This window comes from Gouania willdenowi, chromosome 6 (assembly GCF_900634775.1).
Source record: "Gouania willdenowi chromosome 6, fGouWil2.1, whole genome shotgun sequence".
Classification (NCBI taxonomy): domain Eukaryota; kingdom Metazoa; phylum Chordata; class Actinopteri; order Blenniiformes; family Gobiesocidae; genus Gouania; species Gouania willdenowi.
Genome location: NC_041049.1, coordinates 12118626 through 12138105, shown reverse-complemented (window position 1 = coordinate 12138105; position 19480 = coordinate 12118626). Strand labels below are relative to the sequence as shown.

At 36.2% G+C, this 19480-nt stretch overlaps 1 protein-coding gene across 5 annotated transcripts in view; it reads right to left on the bottom strand.

The window, feature by feature from the left end:
- Window positions 1–12864, bottom strand: part of LOC114464335 (ninjurin-2-like) — a 49489-nt gene extending 36625 nt beyond the window's left edge. For all 5 annotated transcript variants that reach the window (XM_028448401.1, XM_028448400.1, XM_028448398.1 and 2 more), the window contains exon 1: window positions 12643–12864. In XM_028448401.1, coding sequence (XP_028304202.1) covers window positions 12643–12738 — 96 coding nt within the window. In that variant the 5' untranslated portion in view covers window positions 12739–12864. The remainder of the gene's footprint in view (window positions 1–12642) is intronic.
- Window positions 12865–19480: the final 6616 nt, after the last annotated feature.

The following is a 19480-nucleotide window of genomic DNA, read 5'->3' as shown; positions in this document are numbered from 1 at the left end:
ATCTTACATTTAAATATAAATGATTAATCTAAATGCTAAATCTGAATGTTAAATCTAAATGTTAAATGTAAATCTTAAATGTTAAATGTTAAATCTAAATGTTAAATGTTAAATCTAAATCTAAATGTTAAATCTGTTTAATTGTATGTATAATTTTTACAAGAAAAAAATCCCAAATATTGCTGCTGTAAATCTGGTCAAAAGTATCATTAACAAAAAAAAAAAAAAAAACATGTTGCGAAAAGTTGCTGTTTATTTTACCATGCACAACTTTACAATCGGCACCCCATAAAATGCCACCAAGCAACCCCTGATAAAAACAAGAAATGTCTTGTCTTTGCCTTAGAGAACAACTATAGTATTAACAAAGAACCATTGATTCCTGGTTTGTATGATCTCATTGTGTTGACATCAACAGTCCTGCCATCATCTCCAAGGCACCGTGCAGGCATCAGCCACAGACGAGATGAGGTAAGACGGGGCTTCAGCCAATCTCCCACACTCTGTGTTCAACACTCACTCAAACTCACACATAACCTCAACATAAACAGAAATGTGACAGTCACTACTGTCACAATGGCTGTAATAATGAAGCAAAGCCTATGCTGAACAATGAAATCAATGATAGCTGTCATAATATTTGAGTGTGTTTTTGCAGCCTGTGTGGATTAGCTCATGTTCAGTAAGTCCTTGTTTATTTTCTATCTGTGTCACTTTTTGGTTTCTAGTTGGGCTTTTATTTTTGTTCATGCTTGTGCTTTTGTTTTCAGGTATTCCTGCTTGTGTTTTTACTCCCACTTAGGTTTTATTCTCCTCGTGGCATGTTTATTTGTTACTTTGACTTTCTGCATCATGAAATGAACTGGTCTTATGAGCACTACTCCAGCCTGCTGCTTCTCTCTAGACCTGGGTTAAGCCTATCCACTAACACACCAAAATGTGACAAAAGCCATATATAACCATAGATGCCAGTAATTTAGTTCCTTTGTAACACCTTTATAATGATTGGATTTATATAGCGTTTTTTTCAAGGAGACTCAAAGCGCTTCACAGAAACCATTATTCATTCACACCAATCATACCAGTGGTGGTAAGCTACATAGTAGCCACAGCTGCCCTGAGGTTTACTGACAGCTGCCTTTCTCTAATATTACAACTTTTTAGGCCAGGCTACCGGACTCATAACACCACTCACTTTGTTGTTGTTGTTCTTCTTCTTGTTGTTGTTGTGTACACTAGTTAAAATCGCTACTCCTCTGTAATTAGTGAACGGATTTGGCTGAAATTTGATAGGTATAATCTATGGATGTGTACGCATTGACACTTGATTTTTGATATGGGGCCCAGGGGGGCCCTTAGGGGCATGAAAAGAAAACAAAAACGGAAGTCGATTTCTCATTTATTTGCCAGTCAAATATTACGGCGGTTGGTGATACCAAATCATTGGCACACACCAATATATAAATGTTGTGGGGGAACCCTGGGGGCCCAATTTTCCAACTGACTACTCCTCCGTTAGTTCTCGTTAGATCGGAATGCAGTTTGGTATGAATACTCTATGAATGAACATAATGAGACGCTCAAAGCCCTTTTTTTAATTTTAAATGGGGCCCGGGAGCCCACCCCCCATTTCCGGTAATTTCCAAATTTATGGGAACATAGTCGTGTGATGTATCGTTTCAAAGGTAATTCAACGTAGATTACGACTATGCCTCGCACATTTCCGTTAGGGGCCCACTTCCCATTTTCGACAATTTCCATTAAAGTCGTTTTCTCAATTTTTTGTGAGTCAAATATTGCGACAGTTGGTGGTGATCATTGACACATACCAATATATGAGGGCCCATTACTCCGTATGTGATAGCCACATTTTTTTACACGATACTTGCTATTCAGCCCGGGGGCGTTCTGGGGGAGCGGCAGTAGTTCATCCGAACTTGTTTTTAGTAACAAGTAACGCATTACTATTTCCAAGCCAGTAATCATATTTAAGTTATTTATCCAAATCACTGTGATTTAGATATTTGTCATTTTTCTCCCGTATGCGACAAGTCATGTTTTCAACATGAGGAAAACTCACATGTTAAATGACAATTCAAAAAAGACTGTTTTTATTTTATTTTTTAAAAGGTATGTTAAGTGAAGTCATGACAGACTGTATTTACTTTATTTATTATAAGGTAATAGGAGATACACTGTTCATGTTACTGTTAAAAATGCACTTCCAGTAAAAAGTGAGCATTAGCAAAATCTGTACTTATTTTTATTTAGACGGGGTGTTCTCAGCTGCTGCAGAATGCTACTTGTACTCTAAGTTAGTTACTTTTAGAATAAGATAATCAGTAAAGTAACTAAGTTACTTTTTAAAAGCAGTAATCAGTAGTTGGATTACTTTTCCAGGGTAACTTTGGCAACACTGATATTTAACTGTAGATAAAGAAGTCTTAATAGAAAATAAGAAATATTGATTTAATTTCTCATCAAGGAACTAACTTTGTCGTCTTGCCAATTATTGAATTCATAACACTATATACCATACATGGTAATATATTACTTCCTATTTTCCCCACAGTTTTCACTTTTAACTTACTTAGACCACATACACTAAGTTTTGCTGCACTGGGGCCCTTAATCCTTGTGTAAACACCTGACATGAATGCACACATTCTTACACACTTGCACACGCACACTTTTTGCCATACACATTATCCATTTCCACTGGTTATTCTAATGGCTGTTTTCTTTCCTCCACACACATACTTTGTCATACTTAGTGTCCCCCTCTGCTAATACTGAACTAAAGGGAGATAATAAATAAAGAGGGATGTGTTTTAGTTATATTTAGGTCACTCCTCAATTAGCGTAGATATTCACACAGAAAGGCCTCCTGCAGAAGGTTTTATTTGCCTAAATGACGTAAAATTAACTTTGTTTTATCCCTGATTACACTCACTTCACTCCCCCTTAACCCCCCCAACAGTGAGAGGAGAGGGTTTGTATCAGTCTCAGTAAACACAGACTTTCATGCATCACATTTCTAACCACATGTAGCCTCTTCAGTGTTGTGTGTCTGTAACAGACACTGTACATGTATACAGATAAGTTTTATTATGACTGTTTTTCCACACGCCTGGATTGAACATGCCTATGGCTGCAGTCCAAGCGAGGCTGACTGGACCTGGGCTTTCAGTGTTTGGTGACTCATAACACTGCAGCGGTGAAACGAAGCTGGATTATATTTGCAGCCGATAAGCAAACTCAAGATTCCTGTGAAATAAATCCTTCTTTATGAAAAACCTTGAACTGCTACATGAGAAGGGTGTGCACGCTGAGAAAACACTCACATGGAGTTAAATTGGATTTATTAGTCTGACTCTGGACTGCTTTCAAGATGTGTGTGTGTGTGTGTGTGTGTGTGTGTGCGTGTGTGGACTTCGAGAGGGGGTTTCCTGTTCTTTATTGGTGAGCACAAATGGAACAAGAGGAGGAAGAATAAAAGTGTGACACAAGTGTATTGACCTGAAAGCTGCTGTAATTTACTACCTGTATAACAATACGCTAAAGGCCAAAAAGATTGCGTGTTCAGAACCATTTTTAGCTCAACCTTGAACATAAAAAAATCGACAGATCTGTCCGTAATTTTCATTTATTTGTGAGTATTGCTGCAAATATTCGAAAAGCTTACACATACAGACCAAACAACACAGTACCACTAGTAACCTTCGGGGGCAGTGTGGCTCTCGTGATCTGATGTGATGTGATGTGAAGAAGAAAAAATATGGCAGAACAAGTTCAGCAAAGTTTGGGAAAGTCAGTAAAGAACTTTATCCATGCATGTTTTGTCTCATTACATTATTACTATATTTTTTAATCATATATTGGCCATAGCAGATAAGTAATCATATTTTAAGTCATAAAAACTGTAACCACAAACCTTTGACTCTGAGCTTCCCTTAAAGGACCTAATTTATTTTCGAAAAAATTTGGTGATAAATTAGTTCGCCGTGACCTACGCGGCGTTTGCCCCAGTAGTCAAAAGTTTTCATTACAGTTTTCCCAAAATCATTCAAAAAAATACAATTCTTAATATAAAGTACAAAATATACAAATATTTTAAGTGCCATAAAACACAGTGACTGTACAAAATGTATATGAATTCATTTGTAGTTTTTTGTGAAATGGTCCCAAACTTTTGAGACTTTAGGTTGGTTCTTCTTTTGTTGCACAATACCTCTTCACAATGGTGAATTCAATTAAATTCAATTCAACTTTATTTATATAGCGCACAATACAACAAAGTCATCTCAAAGCACTGAACAAAATATAAAGTCCATAATAAAAAAGGAAGAACCCAACAAGATCCATACAAGCGTGTACATGTATGGTACTGCCACAAAAATGAAGCATACATTGTGGTTGGCGCGAATCTCAAGACTGTCTATATATTTAATTCTTTTTTTTCTTTTTCTTTTTAAGGTAAAAAAACAGTCATATGTTTGCTGAGCTTGACCATGATGATATAATTGTGGGTTTATGAAAGAAAACAAGAAAGAGGGACGGGGACATGCGAGTAAGATCCTTTAATTGTTTGTATCTGGTGGGATCTCAGGCTTCATCTGGCATTGCTCATCTTGGCTTTTATTTGCACACACAGATTCTTTAAACATTATGAAAAAAAAAAGTATTTTTTCAGTTTCTGATACGCATACAAATACGGATACAACTGCTTTAAAGCTGTTTTACATTCAAAGGCAGTTTGCTGTCATTTCCCACTACAAAATGAAAAGAAAACACAGAATCCCCCTGGAAAGGGAGAGGTTTGATGAAGGAAAAATGAGTAGAATGTGTAGTTCATTTCATTAAAAAAGGGACATTTCAGTGGGATGTGGATAGGGATAATGCAGCCTTAACATTATGCATTCAAATTGTATAAAATACAAAAATTAAGAAATCAAACAGCTGATGTGATCCCAGCCTAACTTCCTAAGGTCCCACAGGCTTGTTCACAGTACAAGACGGAGAGAAAGATTTGCGGTTAAAGAAAAGTCCAGGGTCAGAGACTCTGACAAGTGATATAAATCTAAGCTTGGAAAAAAGGGCATTCCCATCAGGGAAGAAAAGTTTAGCAAAGGTCTTGTAATGAAAGGTGTGGAAACTGCACAGTATTCTAAAATGTATATGTATATATATATATATATATACACACAGTATAGATGTATATATCAGCCAAATTTATACAGTTTATATACAGGGTGGTTTTAAAGCTTCAATAAAAGCTGGTGAGGCGCCACAAGGCTTGGATTGTTCTGTTGAAGTGTTGCCACTGAAAATAAACTTTACCTTTAAAATGCACAAGGAAGGACATTAAAGTGTTTTGCTTTGCGACCCTTTTTCCATAATAACAGAACAATCAAAATCAGAATAGTTTTATGGGTAGACTAGAGTTTATAACAATATAAGGAATGTGACTTGGTAGAGGGTGCGAAAAACTGAAATAAACCAGAAACACAATAATAATAATAATAAATATGAAGATGACACTTATCAAACTGGATTTTCTGGGTCTGTGTCTGTCGGGACAGGAAAACTCATCTCCTCCTCTTTCCTTTTCTGTATCTGTTCAAGATTTTTCATATGCTTCTATGAATTTATAGAATTTTCACTGCATCTTACAGCCTTTTATACAGCTTAAACAGCAGCACTCACACAGTCACAGACACATGTCTTTGTTGAAACCAACCAACCAACCAACCAAAACTAATCAACCAACCAAAAGAAAAACCAAAAAAACCAACCAACCAACCAACCAACCAAAACCAACTAATCAACCAAATAACCAACCAAAAAAACCAACCAACCTACCAACCAACCAAAACTAAAACCAAAAACAAATAACCAACCAAAACCAACCAAAACCAACCAACCAACCAACCAACCAACCAACCAACCAACCAACCAACCAACCAACCAACCAACCAAAACCAAATAACCAACTAAAACTAATCAACCAACCAAAAGAAAAACCAAAAAAACCAACCAACCAACCAACCAACCAACCACCAACCAACCAAAACCAACAAATCAACCAAAACTAACCAACCAACCAACCAACCAACCAACCAACCAACCAACCAACCAACAAAAACTAATCAACCAAATAACCAACCAAAAAAACCAACCAACCAACCAACCAACCAACCAACCAACCAACCAACCAACCAACCAACCAACCAACCAACCAACCAACCAACCAACCAACCAACCAACCAACCAACCAACCAACCAACCAACCAGCCAACCAACGAACCAACCAACCAACCAACCAACCAACCAACCAACCAATCAACCAACCAACCAACCAGCCAACCAACCAACCAACCAACCAACCAGCCAACCAACCAACCAACCAACCAACCAACCAACCAACCAACCAACCAACGAATCAAAACCAAATAACCAACCAAAACCAAATACCCAACCAACCAACCAACCAACAAAACCAACTAACTAACTAACTAACTAACTAACTAACTAACTAACTAACTAACTAACTAACTAACTAACTAACTAACTAACTAACTAACAAAAACCAACCAACCAAAACCAACCAACCAAAACCAACTAACCAAAAAAACCAACCAACCAAAACCAACTAATCAATCAAAACAAACCAAAACCAACTAACTAACTAACTAACTAACTAACTAACTAACTAACTAACTAACTAACTAACTAACTAACTAACTAACTAACTAACTAACTAACTAACTAACCAACAAAAACCAACCAACCAAAACCAACTAACCAACAAAAACCAACCAACCAAAACCAACTAATCAATCAAAACAAACCAAAACCAACTAACTAACTAACTAACTAACTAACTAACTGACTGACTGACTGACTGACTGACTGACTGACTGACTGACTGACTGACTGACTGACTAACTAACCAACAAAAACCAACCAACCAAAACCAACAAACCAACAAAAACCAACCAACCAAAACCAACTAATCAATCAAAACAAACCAAAACCAACTAACCAACCAAAACCAACCAAACAACCAACCAAAATCAAATTAAAGGATTGATCGTTTTACACTGGTATCATTCAATACCGATCCCAACATTGGTATCAGTACTGTTTTTTCTTCATTGGCACACCTCTACTAGTCATAAGTTCTATTTCACTTAAAACAAACTGCATGTGTAAAGAAACAAGATAGCAGACATATAGGCTAACCGACCGTTACCCAACAACCGTGATTACATAACTTTAATTTGAAACATTTCATGTCATGTAAAGATGAGGCTCAGATAAGTGTCAGCTTGGTGTTCCCAGAATCCCCCTCCACCCCCTTCCCAAACACACACACTTTCTCGTACTTCACACCAACACGCAGAATGTTGCATTTGCCGCGTAGAGGGCAAGAGGAGGTTACAAATCAGCGTGTGCACGCACACGCGCAGCGCTATGGGGTATTTTTAGGGGTGAGAGAAGTCATGAGGGGATGAGAGGGATGGTCATAGCTTATAGACAACAGCAAATATATAAAATAATTTGTAAACACTTGCTTTTAAACCATGGTAACCTGTGTTACCTTATAAAAACTGCAGATTTTTCAAACGTCATCATTTTATTCATAGTGGATGACATGATTTTCTCCCCTTCTGCCAATTCTGGCCAGTATCGGCTTGCTCATACTCAGAGGGGAATTTACACGCCACTGAAATATAATTGGTAGAATTTATGAAAGCTCGGGTCTCTAATTTAATAATTTGCTAAAAGGGGTTTGACGTAGGTCTGAGATAAATATAGAGCTACGGTATATGGTAGCATACACTCTGGTACTGTTTGAATCAAACGCTGCATGACAAGCCACACTGAGGCTAAAAAATATACTCCTAAAATGAAAGACATAACTGTGATTATAGTGTTACACCAAATTACCTGTATAAACATTGTTAAAAAGCTTCTAAAAGGCCCACAAACCTATATTTTGTAATTTAAAAGGCATGAAGGACATCAAACTATTTCAATAAATATAAATATCTTAATTTACAGCTACAGAAAAGTATTTTTTTCTTGCAAAATCGTTTTTTAAAACAAGCTAGAAATTTCAAACCCAATCCTTCAATCACCAAAAATAATCTCATTGTTTACTCATCACTTGAAGGGGTAATTTGGTGTATTTATTTTAATGTGGAGACGATTAAGTAAAGTCATTTTATCCTGTAAACCACCACTAAATACTCCTCTTCTCAGGCTGTGGTTTTCTTCTGCCTTTGAAACATGACTGTCATGCCTAGAAGGGCCGTGCCATTCCTCCCAATTCTGAACCAGCGCTCCACACCCTGTCGTCGGGCCCTCTCCATAGATGGTGACTCTGATTTACAATGCTCTCACACCACAGGAATAAATCCATCAGTGGCATGTTCACTAAGGGGCTGCATGAAAACCTCATAAATTTGCTTTTCTCTCTCAGAAAATGCCATTAACTGATGGAGCTAACAAAGTCTACCAAAACAAATCAAATGGTGTTTATTATGAGTTCTGTGTGACTCTTTTCACTGTGGCTCAAAGAATCCAGCTGACGTCTCATTGGGTTAAGCCTGGGTTAACTTAATTCCTTTAAAAGAAAAACAAAAACAGCTTGACTCTCCAATCACCAAATGGTCATCTATGTGTGTGGTGGGAGCTGCAGTGTTAGGCTTCACAATAAAAGCCCTTTCTGTTGACTAGTATTGTTTTCTCTGTCAATATAAAGGCAGCAAAATAACACTGACCCAAAGTGGGGGTTTAGCATTGGTATCCAGGATATCATTTCTTATCAAGCTTGAGATTTATAAATTCCAATTTGAAGCCAATAACTTGGTATACAATATCTATAATATAACTCTATAACCTGCTACATCTCAACATCTAAGATCTGTTTATCTTGAAAAACAAAACAAATGTACTTAATAACTTATAAAACAGTGATTCTCAACTAACATCACCTTCAAATAATGAACTACGGGTACACACATATGCCAAGTTTGGAAAACGTCTACACTTTAATATTTAATATAAAATATTGACGAATGTCTGATAATTTCATTTGTTACGGTGACACTTTCGAAGGGAAATTTTGATATTGAAATTTCAAAAGTTTTTCTTGATTTTTACAGGAATGCGGTACAAAGTATATCCTTCATTAGTTCAATGAGGGATGGGTAGGTTTACGTTTTCTAAGGGCAGTGTGGCTCTCACACATTTAAATCAATTATATTTTTAGTCTCTATCTAATGAAATACTGGTATTCTATCACTATCACTACTACTGTCACCATGTTTGTCTCTTCAGAATTGTTTCTACAAACCAAAGTAAAGAAGTGCAAAAGTATTCCAGTGAAGTTACCTAACTTCATACATGCATTGATGATTAACCATAGCCCTAATAGTCACTGTCATTACTGTGTTAGCTAGCTAAAATTGTTGCAGGTGTGCTAGCATATCTGTGACAAAGTGAACACATCTATCTTCTCTTTAGTCACCACACAGTCTCATTGATATCAAGACAATTGAAATTCAAAACATGCATCAAGCCCAATTAGCTAATGTTAGCTAAAGGGCGCTATAGCTAAAGCCATGACATAACCATGACTACAACAGCCAATCCACATTCAGTGCGATTGACGTAGTATTACGTCGTTTCAAATCCATACGCTCAGTGCCATTGACGTAATATTACGTCATTTACGTTTTTTCACAGAGATTACTAGAATACACCCTGGAGGAGGTCCCTCATCAGTATCTATTCTGTAGTATGATGTAGTGACCAACTGTGCCCTGAAGGTGGCAGCAGCGCACCTTTGGATGAGAGATTAGCCACTGATGCTACCATTAGCTAAGGAGGGAGAAGCAGGGAAGGAGGGAGATTATGGCGCTACGGAGTGATATTGTGAAGTATCCAGCAACTCACAGCACCACATACTAACACAAAACGTGTGTGGACCTGAGTGGATTATTGATAATGTTGCAATCGTGAGATAAAACAATCAACTAACCGGGCCAAACGGTCATCTCTGCATGTTGGGAGGAAAAGGAAGTTACGTGTGTGGAGAATGACGGGGGAGAGACTTGGAGGGCAGCCAAAATACAGTAAGAAATCCAGTCAACTCTGACCCAGATAACAAAATGATAATAATTTTGCCATGAAAAGTCAGTCTCTGTGTTGTTTTTGTAGTTTTATAGAAGGAAACTAATGTTGAGGTGTACCTCAAGCAAAAAAAAAAAAAAGAAAAAAAATTGCTTCAAAGTCACTTATAGATTTTTTCAGAAAAAGCCAATTTTCTGAGCTTTTTGACACAAACTGGCAATTTGTGTGAAACTTGCCTCTATTAAACTGCTGATTACGGAAGAACAAAACAAGCTAGAAACAAAAAAAAATAATTCTGATGAAATTAGAGACTTTACTCTTTCAGAATCTGTCATAGTACAAAATATTCTGTGGGTCTTAAAATCAGTCAAAATGCTCAAAAAACGGCTGGCACTGAGAGGGGGTAGAAATTCTTAAAATGACTGGCACTGAATGAGTTCATCAAACATACAATGGTCAAGGAAGTTAAAATAATTCAATTTATTCGATTACTAGAATAAAATCTCATGAGTTCCAACTGCGCAATTTGGATTTAAAGCCAAGGGATCAAAAGATAAAAATGACTTGTGTGATGACACTTTTTCAGGCTGTAGACTTAAATAAACTAGAAAATGAAATGCACTCTGGTTTCAGGAAGGAACATCTACACCTCTAACAGCATAAGATGGATGGCTTTAGTGTGTTGGGGTGCGTGTGTGGTGAACCTGTGTGTGTGCGTGTGAATGAGGGGAAAAGGGAAATGGTAAGAGAGTGTGTTTATCAGTCAATAAAAAAAACCTTTTTCAATGCTTTTAAAAGAACCAATTATCTTCAAATATAAAACCAATAAATGGCCACAAATCAGGTCTTAGAACTTCTGCTGACCTTTTATGGTTGTCATCAGTAAGCAGTCTTTCCTTTGACCCATGGCTGCATGAGAAGACTCTTTTAGCCCTCACACACAGGCTCTAATTGATATTTGATAGATGTTGTGATTGATTCTTGCTCTCAGAATAGAGCAGAGACGCAGTCGAGCCATAGAGGAGCAGAGCATCCTTCTGATCCTCATCTCTCACATAGGTAGAACATACCACAGGTATATGTGGTGAAGCCAGGACAGAGCCAGTGAGTGGGAGAGCAGGAATGTGGAAAAGTGGGAGATGAATGAGGGGTGTCCAAACTTTTTGAAAAAGAGGGCCAGATTTAGCGAGGCGAAAATGTGTGGGGGCCAACCATTCACCCTGAAATTCTTTGAACCATTAACATCAAATGCAAATAAACTATTTTATGAATTTCGTTTTGCAAATGGAACACTTCTCATTTATTCATGTGGAACACAAATAAATCTAAATAAGTTTATATTATGTAAAATCACTGCCTTTTATATGTGAAGATCACAAAATGAAGAAAAAATGTATGGAAAAAAAATTAACTTTCTGGAATATTAAATATATCTAGGTTCATGTGCAAAATTACATATTATTCACTATGAAATGCTCACTGTAAATTCAAAACATGTAAACACCCACAATTATCTTATTCAGATGTCTTATTCAGTGAAATATAAAATTGTAATTTTTTTTTTACTGTGGTCAATGGTGCCGGCGGGCCACATATTATTGATTTCATGACAGAGGCTGCGGGCCAGTGGAAATTTGAACACGGGCCGCAATTGGCCCCCGGGCCGGACTTTGGACATGCCTGAGCTAAAGGAACGGGTGCAGTGAATTAGGGAAGAGATGGTGGTGGAACTAGGGTTGGGGTCAATTATAATTATGTCTTCAATTACCCGTGTTCAATTACAACTCAATTATGATTCCAGTGACCTGCATTTTTTTCCAATTACAATTAAAATTGAAATTATAATTTTACGTTCTGAATTACTCAAGTTCAAATTCGATGAATCACAATTACTGAGCCTTTAATAAATAACCCCATAAGATGTTAGCTTTCTGTTAGCATCTCTGATGATAACGGGTCAGTTTTGTCTCATGTCTTAAATCAGCTGAAAAATAGACTAAAAATATTATCTATCATCTCATTTGTTTCTCATCTTTTGGTTTCCTTGTTAGACTTCATTATTCATGAAAATATTGGTATTAAGATAAACAGTATATCCCATTTGTACATTAATGTGCACTGTCCCTTTCAAAAAATAACAACAAAAACAAAACAAAAAAAACATTTAATTTTTTTTTTTAATATTAAAAAAAAAACAAATCAATTTCTGTTATTTTTCATGCCTTACTGGATATTCACCCCAGTTTAAGTTTTCATTTGCGCTAGTTTTTAAGGGACTTAAATAAACAAATAAAGCAAAGAAAATAACTTATTTTCCTTTTTCATTTGACAAAGTGAATTACAACTCAATTATGATTACAACACCAACATATTTTTCAATTATAATTACGTCATAATTTTAACAAATTATCAAATACCCCCAACCCTGGGTGGTACAGACCCCAATGCGCAGAATACATAACAAATTCACACTCTTCAAATAGTCTTCCTCAGACTTACCTGTAGAGCGCCGCCGGCTGGCATGGTGGATCTAAGCGACGTCAGGTCGACGTCTCGGCCCTGATCTCCTCGGTCAGTTTTCCCAAGTCCCTGCATAATAATGCCCGTGGATAGCAAACAACAGAATGTAAACTCACACTCTTGCTCTCTCAGCAGAGAAAATGCTAATGTGAGAAAAGCAGTGATGGTCGTTCACCCTGGACGTCAGGCACCAAGCACCAGGCAAGGCCAGGGAAGACAACAGAGGCACAAACAAATGGCTTATTCACATCATCCCAAACTCCCCCCACCTCTCTCCATCATCTCTATTTTTTTCTTCTTCTACAACTCTTTCTCCTTTATCAACCACTTAAAATTTCCTGGCAGGCCCAATGAGCTATCATATATGTATATATAAAAAATTATATAAAAATGGCCAATATCGGTCAAGGTATTGGTGTTTGACTCTGAGCTCAGTCGGTGGTATTTCTGTGCACACCCACGACTAAATTTAAGTGAATGACGACTATGAACCGTGACCAAAACTTGGCGGCTAAGCTTAGTCTGTTTGTTCAACAAAAACATTCCCATGTATTCCTATCGAGTTAACTGGGGTCAATGTGTTAAAGCACTGAGACTCTACTGTTAGGGGTCCTGGTACAGAGAGCTGAGGAACAAAGACCTAAAGAAGCCTGAAGGTAGGCCAGAAAGTGACGGGAACATTGGACGCAGATCAGCTACGAGCTCAACTCATTGGCGAGGTTTAACCTTAGGCGAGGTAGATACTGCCAATGACATCACTGTTGAAACAATCTGAATCTGGCAAATCTCTGAAACAAAGACTGACAAAGAACTTGTTTTGGTATCAAACACTTAGGTAATGCTTTCAGCTTTGGGAGTAGTTGGTTTAGTCCAGGGTTCTGCAACCTTTACTCTACAAGGACCCATTTAACCTCATCTCACCTGGATTAAAGTCCTCCTGCAGCTGAAAAAATACCTTCTCAATGAAGACAATACAGTGTATTAAATTGATGTTTGATTTAATTTGACTTGATTTTTATTGACCATGTAAATGAAAACTTAAAAACTGTTTATAATAAAATAAATTGACATAAAAAAATAAAACAGAATCTTGCATCTTCAAATTCTTACGCATCACAGTTTACATGAACACAATGTTATATAAAGAAGATTTTGTTAATGTATTTGAAACTCATGATCATGCTTGTTGCTCATTTCTTGCCACACATAAAACATGCATATTTAACCAGCTCAATGGCGGTTAAATTAATCTGTTTCCCACGCAATTAAAATCTCTATTCTCTTCCAGAATAGTGTTTTTGTTGGTTTAATTATCTTACCAGGAATTTAAAACTTAACGTTAGTCACAGGTGCAGGAAAGTTGATGGTCTGTAGATGTTGCAGAAGGTGAAGTAGGAAGGTGCTGAGTCATTGCACAACGTGATTTATTTTTAGGTTAACAAATTGTTGAATCTTAATTTTATTTGTCATTAATCAATAATAGCTTTTGTAAAGAAAAACTTTATTTCAATAGTTTTTTTTAAAGCTATAGCGGGAGCCATTGCAAAAGAGTCAAAGAGCCACGTTATGCTCCAGAGCCGCTGGTTGCAGACCCCTGGTTTAGTCTGAGCTCCTCACAACAAGAAGGACCATAGTTTGACTCCCGGGATGTGACCAGGGAACTTTCAGTGTGAAGTTTGCATGTTCTCTCAGTAATTGTGTGGATTCTCTTCACAGGTTTCCCTGTGGCAAAACCAACAACCCTGTGCAACCAAACTTATCTTATTTCAAGGCCCAGTTTGATCTAAATTTCACCAGATGAGAAAAATGCATGTTTTCTAACAATTCACCAATGCGGTTTCACAGTTTTCACTTTAACAGTAAGAAATATTGTAAGTTACTTACAGTATTCTGAATGTTAGTCAATTGGTCAAAATTGCTTGCATTTGCAACTAATTTTATGCAAAATAATTTGCTAGAATTCTGTGGGATAATTTGCTAAAATTCTCCAGGTTTCAGAGAAAATTTGCTAATGAATAATACTACAAACTGCAACCTTATGGAATTTAGGAATTTGGAGAGGGTGAGATATCTACCCGGTACAACCTTTATGCTAATTTAAAAAGAGTCATGTTTTTGTAGTAACTTTTACTTTTAACAAAATCTTCCTGCAGGCCAGACTGGATGCTCAGGTGGGCCAAATTTGGCCCACGGGCCTTGAGTTTGACACGTGCTGTACAGGATAAAGTGGCTTCAGAACATTAATGAATAACAGTGTAGAAGAAAACCTTGAACAATTAAATAATCTGTTTGTTTTTTTTAAATACTGTTAATCAGCTGTTGTGCTTTATATATGCATGTATGTAAAAATAATTTCAATTTCAGCTTTTTTAACTTCCCACGCAGCACATGCACCGCCAGTGAAAAACATTCCAGATTCTACACGTTTTTCTTTATTTAAACAGTCTTCAATTCACTCCTGTTTCTGAAGTACCCGTATCTCACATGTTTGTAATAAATGTAGCAGTCAGCTCTGCAGATAGCCAACAATGACCCGTTTATCTGCATCAGGTGTGCTGGAGGAGGCCGACTTTTAAAACGAGCTGAGTGGAAGGCATTAAGGACGCAAAATGAACACAGTGACACCAAAAGAAAGACATTGAATGTGATGAAACACTAGAAAACTGTCTTGACAAGTAACTCAGCTAAAATATAAATCTGTGTCACTATTTACCAAGGTTTTTGGAAGGTTTTGTTACAATCGGGGCCACAAAAATGTGATTATATGATCCGAGGGCCACAAATGTATAGTGTAATGTGTAAATGTTTATGTCATTTTTGTATATTTTTGTTAATGTCCTCAGTATTTTTCTTGTCATTTTGTGATTTTTTTTTCTTGTCATTTTTTGATTATTTTTCTTGTCATTTTGTGTACATTTTCTTTCATTATGTTTGGAGACATAGTTTTTTATTTCGGTTGTTATTTTGTGTGTTTATGGAGTATTTTTTTGTATATGAGCTGTTTTTTTGTGTATATATATATATATATATTTTTTTTTTCTTGTTATTTTTTGTGTTTTTGTAGCCGTCTTGTATGTTTTTTGTATAATCTTCTGTAATATTGTGTGTTTTTGGATCAAATTTCTGTGTTGTGTTTGTGGCTGCACAAAATTAGACCGAGGGCCGCATGTGGCCCCCATCTAGACATATTTTTATAATGTCCTCTTTTCCTGCTCTGAATTATCGAGAGAGAAAAAAAACATGTTTTTTTTGCTTCCAAACACCAATCAAGGGCCTTCAATAGGTCAATATTAAACAGTTAAAATATTGTTTTTCCAAAAACTCCATTTGTGGTTTAGCAGATTTCCCTGAATGGCTGTTGCGTAACTGTTTACAAACCTATGAGGCTTTTTAACTCTGGTGTAGTTTGTAGGATTGTTTAGGCAACAGATTCCACGTTAATCCTTAAATGAGAGCTTTAAACAAACTGGCCTGCCCACAGACACATCTGATTCTGTACTCGTTCCTAGAAACCCAGAGTTTTCTTTTTCGCAAAGCGTCACACGATGCAGCCAAGCCTCCTCTTTCTTTATTTCTAAGAAAAAGGCATTTGTCAGAAGATGACGTTTGGCACGTTTGCTGACTTTGCTGAGGTTTTCCTGGAAATCATAACTGCTATAAAGATAAAGATGATGGACACACATCTTAATTTATCCTCCTGGCTTACAGTGTGTGTGTTTGTTGGCACTAAAGACTTAAAGCTGCTTTATGAAAAGCTGTTTATAAGTTCATGTGTTTTTAAAAATACACAAAAGATAAACAAATGCCTTTATATGCTGTTTAAAAGCTTGTTTTTCATACTTGTTTTATTCCATATGCGAGGTTGTAGGTTCAATTCCTGCCAAGATAAGGTTTTTTACACATTCCAAAACTTTGACATGCTACTTCAGTTACAGAAAAACAGTGAACAGACAAGACAAAGCAAGGCAGTTTCATTTGTATTTCATACACAAGGCAAGAGTTCGAAAATCAACAATATAAACATTATAACATTTAAATGGTGTTTGGAACCAACAATAAAATATTATAATATTAAACAGTGTTTGAAATCAAGCCCTACAAAGTTATATGTGCATTTTTTTAAATCATTTTTACGATTAATTATCCCCCAAAAAATGTTTACTGTATTTTTCGGACTATAAGGCACACTTAAAATCCTTTAATTTTCTCAATAATCGACAATGCGCCTTGTAATCAGGTGCGCCTTATGTATGAAATTAATATGTCAAAATGTTTTAGTACAACTTTGGTAAACTATGAAGCTGCATTTTGGCACTTTAGGGCTACCGTAGTCAGGCGCCTCGTGGAGTGAAATGTACCTGTACTGTGCTTCAACATAGTGAACTGAAAAAATGAGTGTAATGTTCTGTATTTTATGTGTTAAACATGAACAATGTTGAGAGTTATTGTTAATGAGTTGAATAAAGTTTGACTTATCTGACTATTTTGTTTCGCTCAATGCGTCTTAATAATAATAATAATAATAATAATAATAATAATAACAAACCAGTGCACCTTACAGTCTGGTGCGCCTTATGAAAATAGGCCCCGTCAGACCCATTCATTGATAGTGCGCCTTATAATCTGGTGCGCCTTATAGTCCGAAAAATACGGTAACTAGAAAAATGAATTAATACATTTCTTGAAACTATAGGTCATCATGCTACTTCAGTTACAGAAAAACAGTGAACAAGTCAGGCAAAGCAAGGCAATTTTATTTGTCTATCGTATTCCATGCACAAGGCAAAGGTGTTTAAAAATCAGCAATAAAAACATAAATTAACAGTATTTAAACTGTATTCATAATCAACAAGAAAACATTTAAAAAGAAATGAATCAATTTAAACCCTCTCATTGAAAAGCAGTAGTTTAAGGATTAAGCAATAGTTTAAGGGCAAAATGAAACAATTCTCTTGCTGTCAAACTATCGTGGCGATATAACCAAAAGACACGTAACGTTGAATGACATTTGAGAGATATGACACTGGATGGATGAATTTTCACCTCAGCAGGATTCGACACTAGAATCCTCTCATTATTAGTCACCATAGCTGACACTCATTCTATAAAGGTCATATCCACTTTATTCTAAATGTCTAATCACAAGCATTTATGATACACCCTTTTTCTTAGCATTAATGTATTATGTTACCACGGCAATCATCTTTTTTTCCCAAGTAGTTTAATTATTATTATTATTATTATTATTATTATTATTATTATTATTATTATTATTATTATTATTATTATGCTGAACGCCTATAAACGTCTATAAAAGTTAGTTTACCACAGGGGTGTCAAATTACTTTTAGTTCAGGGGCCAAATATGGACCAGTTTGATTTCAAGTGAGCCACAGATTTTAGGTGGGGAAAAAAGAACAAGAACAACATGATTGTGCCCTAATTTTCAATTTCAGTTCAATTAACTTGAAATTTTTGTGTCATTTAGAGGAATTTTGTTCAATTGTTTGTGAGAAGTTGCAAGATTTGTGGAAATGTTAAGCGTTCTTTCCACAATTTGCAATTCATGTGATATAAACAAAAATGCAAGCGCCTGAAAAAATTGTCGAGTTTCATTAAATTGGTAAATTTGAGATATTTACAACTGGATTGTTTGGTAATTTACACAATAATTGATTTAATTTTTACTGTCTTTTGCGGGCCAATTTTGATGCTCTAAATGGTTGGATTGCCTTGAGTTTGGTTTAGGTTTAAAACATCACAAGCCCTACGAAGTTCTACTATTTATATTTATTATGAAAGTTGTTATAGAATTTTGTTGAAATTTATACGATTATGTCTCCAAAAAAAATTTCACTATTAAATGTTAATCCACACCAATTATTGTAACTGGGGTCCCATTCATTGAAAATTAAATTACTATTCCTTCTCAAAACTCATAGTTGGGAAATAAAGTCTGAAATGACTTGAAAATGGAAATGTGACTGAGACGATGCATTCATACTAGATCTTTGTTTGTCTGGTTCTCCTTGGTCTATGTGTCACAGATCATCCCTGTGAGTGAGTCACTCACAAACATGAGGCTATAGCTTCAGCAGCTGATGAGTACCAGGCAGTGCTGACCTCTCGCTGTCAGGCCCACGTGCACCAGCAAACACACACTTAGCAGACCAGTGCCAGCCTCCCATCCTCCCAGCTATGATAAAAGGACCCTTATGTGTCCAAAACTTTCATCAGCGCTGCGTGAGACACACACACACACACACACGCACGCACACACACATGCTTATAGTAAGAGGTGTAAAGAGTACTGATATATCCTACTCACGTAGAAGTACTGTTACTTAATTGAAATTATACTCAAGTACAAGTACAAGTATGGCATACATAAAATATTCAAGTACAAGTAAAAAGTAGCTGAATTAAATAGTACTCAAAGTAAACGTTACAAGTTACTTTCACCCCCCCACGTTTCTCTTTGGCAGTGTCCGTACGGTTGCCGTATCAATATACCGACATTCTCTTCGGTCAGCATCATTAGGTCACGTGACTAAGATTAAATCTAACCGTCACCCTAAACCTGACCCTAAAAATTGTTGCGATATAAGGTTACAACCTAACCCTAACTAGGTGTGTGAAAAAAATTGTTTTCACGATATATCGCGATTTTTTCGGTGCCAATTTTAAATTGTTTTTTTTTTTTATTTAAAAAATCGTGTTTTTTTTGGTTTTTTATTTATTAATTTTTTATTTTATTTTATTTTTTTGGATATTTAATCAATATTTTTGTGTATTTGTGCAATATTTCAGTGGTTGT